Raw genomic sequence first — 12,760 nt, forward strand, 5'->3', positions numbered from 1 at the left:
GACTGGATAGTACTGACAGGTTCAGACCAACCATAATGGGCAATTTAGCTACAGAATAATCCGTATTGCGATTTGCTATTAAACTACTGGCAAGAAAATACATAAATAATATCAAACTTTATTTCATTGAGGAACATAAGCAGTTTTGTTTGTGGTTTAAAGGTAAGTTTCCGTTATGTTCAAAGTTTGCTCATGAGCCTAATTTTGCTGTACAGATTAACTAATGGAAATCGGAAATGGATTTTAGTGGTAAGAATGTCATCCTTCGCAAACAGTTTCAAAACCCTTTCAGGCAAAAACGTTAATTTGGAATTCATGTTTATTTTTAACAACTAAGTAATTGCATTTCATAGACGCTTGTCACCAACATACTATGAATTTATCACAGAGGCAAATTGTTGCAACATTTTAACTGGTACAACTTTGTACAATTTAGAGACAATGGAGACATTGCAATAATGTAAATAAGTAATGATGTAATCTGAAGGGAATTTTTATTTCTCTGAAAGAATGATAAACCAGATCACAAACCACAGGCACAAACTCTAGCCAAGGAGGAAAATCAATTCAGAATAAATTGGACAATAAAGTCAGATTTGTTCTGAGAATGTTACAAAGTTTAGTGATTATTCACTGATTCCTTTGGCATTTTTACATCCTTGTGACTCTCTGAAACTATTTACAAAACCAGAAATCTTGCCACAGAAACAACAGCTTCAGGCAGATGATTAAGGCTTTACTCATTGTTCATTTTAATGTCTAAATGAAGTAATTTTGTGATCTCTCTATGTGTTTTGAGTATCCATTTTGAGATCATTCTTAGCAAAAGTACACAGCCTTTAACAAAAATATTCAATTAGGTCCCTGAGGCTGCAAAGTCCACCCTTCTGTATTGAGCCCTGATGGAAATCTTGAGTGAGGAATAGATTTCTAAGGAACTGCAGGGGAATATATCTTCATCCATTGGGGTGCAGAACACGACTCCTGTGCACAAAAGCAATCAATTTACATACCGCAACAATATATAGAAGATCCATCAAGTAACTTTCAAACGCGAGAGAAAAATATGAATTTGATTTTGTGTATAGCACAAGCTTGCGAGCACTCCGACACAGAAAAATATGAAAGTTAAAATAATACCCTTACCTCATTCATTTCCTATAACAGACATGGAACAGAAGCCCAGAATCAAATAAAATGTTAGTGTTCACACATAAAGAAGATCTCTTCCTATTTTGAGAAAAGAGACAAGGTCCAAGTATTGGTCAAAACTTGCTTTACTGTAATGGCAATTGATTATTTCTCTATTCCATTATGAAAAATAAATTACATCTGTGAAAGGTTAGAGTTCAAACCATACTGTGTGTTGACACAAATTCACTTGAACTCACAGCACAAACAAAACAAGCACTTAGCCCACAACAAACAAACTTCATATTCTTTATAGCACTAAAAAACTATATTTCCCTCGAGACATGGATTTTAAATTGGAAAGGCCTCAGTACCAGAATTTCTCTACCTTAAGGCATGTGCAGAAATCACAGCATTGGCCCCTTCTTTCCTCTCAACATAGAATAACTACATCTGGTACACTTTGTTGACACACAAAGGCCACAATGATGAGGCCCAAAGTGCAGTAAAAAGAAGCATCTAATATTAAGATTAGACTTAGGATAAATGCAACATTTGAATTTTAGATTAGTATAACTCAAGAGCTTGCCAGATAACATGAAAGCTGCACATGATTCCCTGCTTCATTCAACAAAGTAATGAAGGGGTGATTTTAATGCACCCCAAAGAGAACAAGCGGGCCAAAATGAGGTCATAATGAGGTCTAAGGATATAATTTTGACGTCCAAGAGACATACATCCTTTCGCATCAGATTGACTACATTTGAGCTTAGTTTTGACCTGCTGTTCTCCCTGGAACCCTTCTATTTAGAGTCATGCACCCCTTGTCACATGCTATGTCACTTGCAATCTCCAATTGAATTATTTTCAGTTCTGATAAGCTCCCAACTAGTCAAGATTCTCTACAACAGGCAACAGTCATCCTATGCAACAATTGTACAGGCACAAATATTTCATACACATCAACAAAATATATTGTCCTACGCTACACCTATCACAACATACACAAGATACCACAGATGAACACTTGAATAAATAAATATTAAATAAATAGCACAGCAAATAAAACTTACAAAACAAAAAAAAATCTATCTGATTTCCAAAATGCCAAAAGAGCATCTGAGTGCACTACTACATGCATTCATGGACAATAAGAAATAAAAATGTACACTGATAGGTACAGCCAACAAACTAGGCAAAACTTAAGATGGCAAGATTGTGGCAATATTATGATACTCAGACACGAGCTTCCACTACGATGAGCATCCATGTGTGCATGACATGCAACAAAAACACCTCAATAAATTTATTATTTACCGTAATTGACCAGCCTTGCATAGGTAAGGCAAGACTGGCACTGTTGGCAAGAAAACACAACAGAGATACATTGAAGCCCCAGCTCTCTCATATAAAGTCATTATCATAAAGAAACAAACTTCTAAACTACTATATACTATGAAACAAACATTTTACTGGTTTTGATTTTGAGCATAAATGTGTGCATAAGCAACTGAAAATCCTACTATCAGTTCAAAAAATCACAAAACTGCACAAGTTTAATGTGTAAACTCTATTAAAAATATTTAACTTTAAGGGATATTTCTTCCATTGATTCATAAATAAAAAGAAACTAAGTAGAAATCACAGAAAATTTCTCTCTGAAGGCTTTATAACCTTTCTTTGTACACCTAAAAGGTACATGCAAAAAGAAAGATGAACTTCCTTTAGCGTAACTACATTAAGTTTGTTTTCGTCTGCGAAATGACCAACGAGTCATAATCCTACGAAAGCTAGAGGATCGTTTTGAAGAAATCAGTACGCCAGGTTCCTCAGTCGACAAAGAGATGAGGTGAGTGTCTGGGATGGATGGAAGCAAGGTAGCAGGGACTGGCATATTTCCTGCAGGGGCGGTTGGGGCAGCCATGGAAACACTTGACTTGACCAAATCGCTAGAAATAAATAATTTGGTCTTAGAAGACTATGGTCAGTCTATGGATAAAATAACACCAGCTATGTTTTCTAATGTTATGATTCTGAGGTGATTTAAAGGGGGAGAAAAAGAAGCATAAAATAGTCATGTGAAAAATTTAAGTTCTACGGCAAATTCATGCATCAAATTTGCTAAAAAGTGCAACTAGAGCTAAATACAGTAAAATTCCACCATAACAAACGCTGGTATTACAAAATCTTTGACGATTCTGTGATCCAGACTCATTATAATGGGGTTTGACTGTGTTTCTAAATCAACAAAAGACTCTCTCAGCACCACAAAATGCACAGATACAAGAGACAAACTGCCAAACTCCATGCCAAACATCACAAGGCCTAATGACCAATGAGAAGCATGCCCATGAGGGTGTTATGAACAAAACCAACACATTCAGCAACACATTAAAATAAAATTGAGATACTCACTTAATTTTCCCAGTTTTCAATCTTCCTAATTTGATGGTAACCTTGCCAAGAACAGTCTTGAGCACTGCAGCTGCCTCCTCTTGAGATGCTGCCTTCAGATCCTGTCCATTGACGGACATGATTTGATCACCTTTCATCAGACGGCCGTCAGCTTCAGCTGCACCTCCATGTATCTAGAAGCAAATTAAACTTTGTTAAATCAAATGGACAGTTCTAAATTTTTTTATTTTAAAAAGCAAAACAAAACTGCAACTCACCAAGTCTGCTATGTAGACACCTTTACCATCCTTGCGTGCGACTAGACTTAGTCCCAATCCTTTCCCTGACTTTTTAGTTAGTTCAACATCGATTGATTCAAAAATATCTTCCCCCTTTTCAACGGCTTCATCTCGGTACACTATCATTTTCACCTGCAATATCATACAAGATAATAGAAGAGTGATCCTACAGTTTCTTTCGAGAGCTTCATTTCTTAACACAACAGCAAGAAATACTTACTTTTGCTGGTAACTGTCGCAATGCAGCAATGGCTTTGCTGTGAGTGATGCTATGGAAATCATACGTTACGGTGTCTTTAGGTCCACCTACTTCCAAAATCTGGTCACCAACTTTAAGTCTGGCATCTTTGGCTATAGCACCATCGGGGAAGATTTCATTGATCACAATAACTCCCTATTACAAAAAAGCAAAAAAAAAAAAAAAAAAAAAAAAAAAGAAAGAAAAAAAAACAATGTGTAAATGTGAAGCAAACATTTAGTTAAATTTTTGCTTTGAAGAGAGATTATTACCAGTGGGGTATCAGAGCCACCAACAATAGAAAGACCTAGGGCTTTCTCTTCTTTAGCTATTTCAATAGTTGTTTCTTGCCCTGCCACAACAGGAGCAGTAGCCGGAGGAAGAGCAGGTTGTTCTGAGTGACGAGACGGAGAATGATGAGCAGTTCGCGAAGCAGTAGCAAGAGGCACGTTTTGAGAATCCAATCCTGCGCAAAGGAAGATAGAATAAATTTGATGGAAAAAAGAGCAAACTAAAGAGGCAATAATTTTGAATTGAATTGGACAAAATTAGGTCTTTCTATTTTCATCATCAGTTCCCAGAGTTTCTTGTCTGTTTATCTTAGCTGTTAATCAAGTCCCCCCCACCCCCTTTTTCCTGCAGAAAGTGTTTGGGCAGGTCAAAACATTATAATCTTGATGTGAAAACAGTAAACCTGACAGCTTTCAATGGGTTTAAACAGCATTATTTCAGCCTTGTCTACAAGCATACTCACATGCAGATGCCATATCCACAATGATGAGGCAAAGCACAAAAGAGAATCACAATGGCATTAGCAAGGCGACTTTGTTCCACATTAAACACTAATTCATTAAATGTCTACCCCGCCAAGTGATTCGCAAATTTGTTTGAGAGGCACTTAATACTCAAGATAGATTATGATGGTAAACAATTATGATTGAGTTATGATTGTAATCAATTTGCAGCTTTCAATTTTGAAGTTAACAGGACTACAGGTGGAAAAGTATCTGACACTCGGGGTGGGTTTTTCAATCCCCGCGATAAAACGTTGAATTTAGTGGGGTACAGTGTGCGAGGTACAATCGGCTCCATAGTAGGTAGTACAGCACCTTAGATTAAAGTTAACATTGAGATGAAAAGTAATTATGGTTGAAGTATAGATAGTCACAAAGCAACACCGCTTGTTGTAACATAGAACACAAGAGCATGCGATTGAGTTGCCAAGAGGCATGCACTACACACACCCACTATATCTTATGGGCCTTCTTAGCTTGGCCAATGGTCAGGTCACACACATCATTGAAAATCTCCTTGAGAGTTTCACACAGCAATCTGAAAGCCACAATATAAAAAGAATTGGGAACCTACTTGGCTTTTCAGGGACAGCTGGTTGTGTTGGAGTAGGACTACGAGCTGTAGAACCTTTTGCATTCAGTTTCCCATCCGCTGCTTTCCTTTCCTCCTCCTTTGCTTTATTGGGATTACACACTACTAAGTTAACCATTCCTTTTGTTTCTTTTAATAACGATGCAGCCTGCAATCCACAAGAAACAATTTTTAGACTTAATGTAGCTAAAACAGTCAGTTTCAAATCAAAAATTTTTAAACGCTAAGCTCTAAGAGTGAAATTAAACTTACCGCCTCATAATTAGAGCCCAGCAAAGAATCCTTGTTAACTGCCAGGATCATGTCTCCTACAGTAAGCCCCGCCTGAAAATTTAATTTATATTAAAAAATTGTTCCAATTATCTTTTATATTAGGACTTAAAATGTGCTCATAGTACAGTACTTTGAAGACTAATTGGAAAGTGAAAAACACATGCAAGTGCTTAAGCAGTGCTTTGTAGTAAAAGTGTTTGAAGTCTACAGGCTTAATAGTTGAATCAGCTATGGTGAAGGCCATGCACACAACTTGAAACATAAAATGTATGATGTAAATGAAGATCAACATTAAAACCAAATTATCCAAACCTAGAAAGAACTAAGGGTAACCTTCTGATCTTTAACAGAAGAGGGCATGCCACAAAATTCCTGTGGTTGAAGACTGACAACTTCATCCAGAAAAGCGCCTCTGCAATTTTAGTTGAAAAGACATTTATAAGAGCAAAGAATAATGCTAAGAACAGCTAAAAAAAAATTTGTTTTCAATGCATAGAAGCTAGGAACAGAATACTGAAGAGAAGGGGAGCGCCTATACTTCGAGCATTTCTACTAAGGAACAATGACACTTTGAAATCATGCCAACTAAACATTCAAACTCCAGGTTGGTCTAACATCAATATTATGTATTTAAGAGAAAAAGATAGCTCAAATGTTGTTAGAGCAGACATGCATTTCTCTCCATTTTCATACCTGCTCTGCAGCACTGCCCTCTTGGATGTCAGAGATAAAGATTCCCTGACCCACCTCAGCATGCTTGCCCTCAATTATCATGATTCCCAGACCCTGAGCTCCCTGCAACCATGTCGAACAAAGAGTCACCCTCACCACATACTTAGAATAATTATCCGGTTGTCAGTGAGATAAAAGCAAAAGCAATCGTTGTCACAACCAGAAAGAAGATGCAGTGCTTTAGAAGCTTTGCTGCATTTCATATGTACATCAGGTGTTAACACAACAAAAGGCACCTTTTCTGTGCAAATTGCATAAATTAGTGAACCGCTTTGTGTTAAAATGTGATTTGTGCTAGAAAGAAAAATATAGCAGCTTGTTGGTGCAATTCTGAAAGAGGAAGAGAGATGTATCACTGTTTCCAACTTGGAGAAAGAAAAGACCCTCACCTTATTGAGACAGTAAAATAAAATGAAAGAACAGTGTTTGAAGGATGTTTGTTATCCTCATTGAGGTCACAATTGACATGAGCTAAGGAATGCGTTTCTGAGATGCTACGCTGGGTAACAAACTACATGAGAGGTTTCTGGCTCAATTTATATTCTTGCTCAATTATTAAGGAAAAAGTGGAGGGAGAAGAAGCAAAGTTTGCCATCTCATGATTACACAACTGATCAGTTTCAATAATAAGTGAATGAGACAGGTATTGTTTTTTGTTCTGCAAATAAGACAACATTTTCCAAAGAGTCTTACTATTACAAAGGGTTCATTTTTACCTCTGGTTACCTTTCTCTCTGTCAATTCAGCAAAATATTGTCATTTTTTTCGTAATGTTGTAGAGATATTGATTGGACATGATAAAATTAATCCATGCAGAAAGAGTGCAGGAGGACAACATTACCTGTGGAGGGTGCGGACTGAGACTGCTCAAGGAGGTCTCCACAGGGCAGGGCTGTAAACATAATGCACGGCAACAGCTACATTACACAGTTTGGATACACAAGCAAAAACTAGCAACCTCAACAGGATATTGAATAAGCAATACAGTATAAAGGGTAAAGTGGCAATGAATGACATGATGAGCTCGGCCTTACATAAAATCTAAGGGACTTGGAAATAAAGCCAAGTACAAAGGGACATAGAATATACTGTCGAGCAAGGTTATTACCATGATTGCAAAATAATACTGTCTAAAGGAAAAGTTCTGGAGATACTCAAGCTGTAATTTAAATTGTGAATAATGCAAATAGATGTACTGTCATGTCACAAACTTGAAGACGTACCACACAGTAGTGAACATAAACTAGAATTGTAATAGATTAAAAACCATAAAAAGTAATGCAAATATGCTACATCCATTCACAGAGTAAAGAAACACACTGAAAACATCGAAATCAAACTTAAAATTACAAAAACAAATACACATAACCTCTCCCAGCATAATTACAGGCTGGAATTGGTCATTTCAAAAACGAAAGCCAAACAGTATCGTGACAACCCGAGCAAGACCGGGGGGGAAAGCCAGCAATACGGATGAAAACACCACACGACACCTGCGCCACTGACCTGAACATGAAATTTAAAGGGAGAAGGGCGGACTCGTCCCTCTTTCTCTCTCGCACACTTCTGCTGTTCACCATTGGCACATTCTCAGCCTGTTGAGACAGGAAGGGGCCCTGGGGGGGAGGAGGGGAGGGGGGACGGAAAGGCGGTTGATTTGTTTCGGCGCGGCAAGTAAATTAGAAGGTCGCGGTGGTGCTAGGCTGCGCGGTGCTGCGCGGCTGGCAGTCTAGCGGCGGCAGCGATTAGAATGTGTCGTGTGGCGAAACACTAGAATGAGAAAAAGGCACTAGAGGGGCAGTCTCGTGGAGAGCAGTGGGCTAATCCATCCGGCTGGCCTGCCTCTTCGGCCGGCCTTCTTGGCCTTGCCCCTCCCTGCAGGCCTGCAGACTGATTCCGAGAGTCTCTCTCGCACTCATGGGGCGTCCCCTGCAGGTGCGAGAGAGACAGAGCCACGAAAACGACTCTCGGAATGAGTCTGCCGCTTTGCTGCTGGCGCTGCTGGGCCCCGGCGGGGGGAGTGGGGCCAAGTGGGGCACGGGGAATGCGGCACGCATGGCGGCACGGGGAGCAGATGGTGCTGCCCTGCACCTTCCTCGAGCCCTTCTCGCGCCTCTCGCCTCCGATCAGAAAGGGGGGGGGGGAGGTGATCTGGGAAGGAAAAAACAACAGGGGGATCCGATGTGACGACGTGGAGTAAACGAGCCCTGCCCTGCGCGAATGCAGGTCGGAAGCGGACAAGAAGCAGATGGGGATAGGGCACGCAAGGCACGCAAGGCGCGCGCGGGCTGCGAGGGAAGGCCCAGGTCCAAGGCCCAGGTCCAAGGCCCAGGAGCAGGCAAGACCCGTCGCTCTGTCTCTCTCGCGTCCTCAGACTTCTACTCACGGCCCGTGAGTGCGGGGCAGAGACCGTCTCTGCTACTGTGCGTGGAAGTGAAGCACCTAATCCGGCTGGCTAGCCCGTCCGTAACGCGGGGGGCCCAAACTGCCTCCGGCAGGGAAACGGAAGGGGGGCGGGGGGCTCGCTGTCTCTGTCTCTCGCACGTGACTAGGCCACGCATCGCGTCTGGTCGCGCGTAAAGGGTGGCACGGGGCCGGCAGCAGGCCGAGTAAGGCGAGAAAGACGAGGAGGTGGCGAGGGTCTGTCCTCCTCCAACGCCCTTGCCTGGCTGCTCGGCTGCCTGGCGTGCTGCCGCCGCGACGCCGCTCGGCCCGGCCTGCCCGACCCGGCCGCCCCCCGAACTTTGTTCCTTCGATATGAATTCATCAGCATAAAGTTTGGGGCCCGCGGCGCGGCGCGGCGTGGCGGCCCCCACTACGACGGCACGATGGCCCACCGCGGCGTCGGCGGCGCGTGCGTCGTGCGCTGGCCGATGCCAAGCGCGCGGCAGACTGATGCCGAGAGTCGTTATCGTCGCTCTGTCTCTCTCGCACGACAGCGGGACGCCCCATGAGTGCGAGAGAGACGGCGCGACGAAAACGACCCTCGGCATCAGTCTGCAAAGCCGCACGCGGCTTGTTTACCCCCAAAACGAGGCACCAATATATTTCGTGTGTGTGTGTGTGTGTGTGTGCGTGCGTGTGCGTGTGTGTGCGTGTGTGCAGCAGCCCCCACGCGTCATAACCCAAAGTTTTGAGTCTCAAAGTCCCCGGCCGGGCCTGGCTGCGCCTTGCCTTGCGGCCGCGGGGCGCTATTCGCGGGCCCCGCGACGAACCCCGCGACAGAAAGGGGCGCCCAGTGCCCCAGTGCCGGGGCGCGCCGCGGACGGGGACGGGGACGGGGAGTGGACCGGGCAGCACGCTGTTTCCGAACGGTGCTTCCGTCGCGCTGTCCTTCTCGCACTCATGGAGCGACCCGTAGGGGTGAGAGGGGGACACGTCGACGGCCTGCTGGCTTGCCCCGCCCCGGTCCCGGCGCCACCGCGCCCCCTCGACCGGCCCCGAGCGGCGTATAAACGCAAAGAGACGAGACGCCGAGCAAATATTTAGCCATGCAGCGAGTGAAAGCCTGAAAGCCCTCAGAGGGCGGTGGCGGGGCGGGGCGGCTAGGCTGTGCTCGAGAGGGTCCTGCGGCGCGGGACGCTCGCGCTTGCTGGCGCTGCGGTCGTAGCCAGACTGATTCCGAAAGTGGCTTTCGTCGCTGCCTCTCTCTCGCACCTACAGACGGGACGGACGGCCCATGAGTGTGAGACAGACAGAGCGACGAAAACGACTCTCGGAGTCAGTCTGCAGCTTAGCCTCGGCCGCGGCTTCGGCCTCTGCACTGTTAAAAAAGTTATGAATTTTCAAAGCAATTTTGATGACAATTTTACGAATACGGATATGAATTTTACAAACATTGTAATTTTCATAACTTGATGCGAAAATTCGAAACAATTTCGTAAAATTGACAATTGTTGGGAATTTTAAAACCATGTTCTGAAAATTGCGAATCTTTAATGTTGATTTTGAGCACACAATAGTAATTTTCCGAATCCGATTGTAAATTTCATAACTAGCTCAAGAGGCGTGGCCAAGGGGCGCTGGTAGAGTCATCAGTAGCTGACCCTCCGCCTCCCGTGGGACGTGGTAGCACAGCGGTAAAGAGCGTGCACCACAAGTCAAAGATCCCGGGTTCAAAACCCGCCGATCAAAAGCAGAATCGGTTCAATAAATGGCATAAGGCCGCTTGGGTGTTCATATACATGAACACTTAGTTGTCCTTTTGCTTAACTGCTCTAAAATGACCTCGCAAACGCGAATATGAATTTTCATAACACGATATGAATTTTCATAACGTGATTGTAAAACAATTTACAATCATTTGTGATTTTAATTTTCATAACAATTGTTTGTGAAAAAAAATGCCAACCAATGTTATGAAAATTACAACTGATTTTTTTAACAGTGTGGTCGTAGTCGTAAGGCGCCCTAGGATCGCAGTGTGGTGGTCGTTCCGGCCCCGCGATGCCCTGGCCGTCAGGCCCTGGCCGTCATGCCGGCGTGTCACACAATGCCACTCTTGCATAAAGGGAGCCCTCCCCCTCCCCCTCCCCCGGGGCGATGTCGTTGGCTCTGAGAATATTAAATACACTGTAAAAAATGTTGCAAATTTTTGAAACCCATTGGCATGCGAAATTTTGCCACCCAATGTACAAAGACTCCAGTTGCACCCAGTGGGTTGCAGAAGGCCACTGTACCAGCCCACTTGATGAAATACATCGACCCGTTGGACAGCGAAATTTGCTATTGTGTCGTCGAAAATCCGTACATCTGAGACGAAATTCATGATTTGGGTGATTTGGGCTCTGAGCTCACCCACATGTTCAAATTTAGTATCTTGTGGGTTGAAAAAGTTGCCGTCCACGTGAGAGAATTTACACATGTGGAGATTCTCGGATGGCCCACCATGCCCACCTGTCGAAAAGTTACCATTGTGGTTAAGCTGGTCCAACTAGCGCCAAAGCAAATTTTCCATGCAGGGCGCCGTAAACGAAAGACGTCTCGAGCCGGCTGGGTCAAGTAGCGCGAGGGGTCTACGCTGCTAGCTGGTGGGCAGTGGTCGCGGGGTTGGGTCTTGAGTGGCGATTGCGGTTTCGAGCCCATGACCTCGTGATTTTTCTGAGGTCGCCCTCTTTTAAGCACCTCAACCCGGGATCTATACACGTGGGCAAGTTGAGACGTCTTGCGGCCAAGATGCGGAATCTCTGCACCTTGGGCAGCGGGGCCGCGGCTTTGCCCAGGTGAAAAAATTTCGTATGGGTGGGAAATCGGTTCCTGATCTCCCGGGCCACAAAATTTTGGCGTCAGTGGGTTACTGAATTTCACACATTGGGCCAAACTCGTGATCGAAGGGAGGCTCCGGTTTCACCACCCAAGTAGCAAAAATTTGGATCTTTTATTATACAGTGTATATCAAACCGCGCGCCGACGGCCCGACGGCGAGGGCGAACTCAGAGCCGAGGGAACAGAACAGCGAGTCAAGTCTGCGAGTCGGTAGACTCATTCCGAGACAGTCGTTTTCGTCACTCTGTCTCTCTCGCACCCATGGGGCGTCGTCCCGTACAGGTGCGACAGACACAGTGCGAAGAAAACGACTCTCGGAGTCGCACAGTGGGCCAGAAGACCGGTGGAGGCGGCCAAAACTCTAGACGCGTTTGGAGCTCCTGAGTCGCTAAATGGGACTCGAACCGAACGTGTGACCCCACCAATGGATTGCTCTCCGAACGAGGAATCCATTGGTGGGGTCACACGTTGTGTTCGAGTCCTGCTTAGCGACTCTGGAGCTAAAAACGCGTCTAGAGTTTTGGCCGCCTCCACCGGTCCTCTGGCCCACTGTGAGTCGGTATGCTGCCCTAGGGACGTGTCTGACAGGGTACTCGCTGAGGCTGCCGAGCACTGCGGAGACAGACTTATGGGTCGTTAAAGCGGCGAGGCGGGCCCGCGAGGCATTCTGCGCGCGGAGTGCTAACTTCAACAAGAATGCCAACTTCAGGTGCCTCTTCAGGGTCTCTTAACCGGTGAGCGTTAGCGACGCCGCTCCGCCCGGGATGATCCGGTTTTTGTGGTCCTACGCGAAGCGTTCGTGAGACGCTCTCCGCTGCTACGAGATGAGCATACGTAAAATTGGATTTCCGTTTGTCAAGTTGGCACTTTGGTGGCTCTCCGGCGTGCTGCTTGTCTGGCCTGCCCCGCCGGCGATGTCGTCGGGACCCTGCATGGCAATAATTAGTCATTTGACACGTCGAGGCTAAAGGTCACCCGGCGCCGAGCTGCGTGCTGTCTGAGCATCCCGGCGAACAGCGCTTTCGTCGCGCTGTCTCTCTCG

The 12,760-nt window shown here is 44.8% G+C and overlaps 1 protein-coding gene across 1 annotated transcript in view; it reads right to left on the reverse strand.

The window, feature by feature from the left end:
* Positions 1–1,261: 1,261 nt before the first annotated feature.
* Positions 1,262–12,760, reverse strand: part of LOC117642994 (multiple PDZ domain protein) — a 56,878-nt gene continuing 45,379 nt past the window's right edge. Inside the window, exons 12-19 of the mRNA XM_034381631.1 lie at positions 6,415–6,516; positions 5,701–5,772; positions 5,431–5,596; positions 4,335–4,528; positions 4,045–4,218; positions 3,804–3,956; positions 3,547–3,719; positions 1,262–3,080 (exon numbers count right to left, since the gene is read on the reverse strand). Coding sequence (XP_034237522.1) covers positions 2,870–3,080; positions 3,547–3,719; positions 3,804–3,956; positions 4,045–4,218; positions 4,335–4,528; positions 5,431–5,596; positions 5,701–5,772; positions 6,415–6,516 — 1,245 coding nt within the window. The 3' untranslated portion in view covers positions 1,262–2,869. The remainder of the gene's footprint in view (positions 3,081–3,546; positions 3,720–3,803; positions 3,957–4,044; positions 4,219–4,334; positions 4,529–5,430; positions 5,597–5,700; positions 5,773–6,414; positions 6,517–12,760) is intronic.

This window comes from Thrips palmi, unplaced genomic scaffold (genome assembly GCF_012932325.1).
Source record: "Thrips palmi isolate BJ-2018 unplaced genomic scaffold, TpBJ-2018v1 HiC_scaffold_16, whole genome shotgun sequence".
In the NCBI taxonomy this organism is placed as follows: Eukaryota; Metazoa; Arthropoda; class Insecta; order Thysanoptera; family Thripidae; genus Thrips; species Thrips palmi.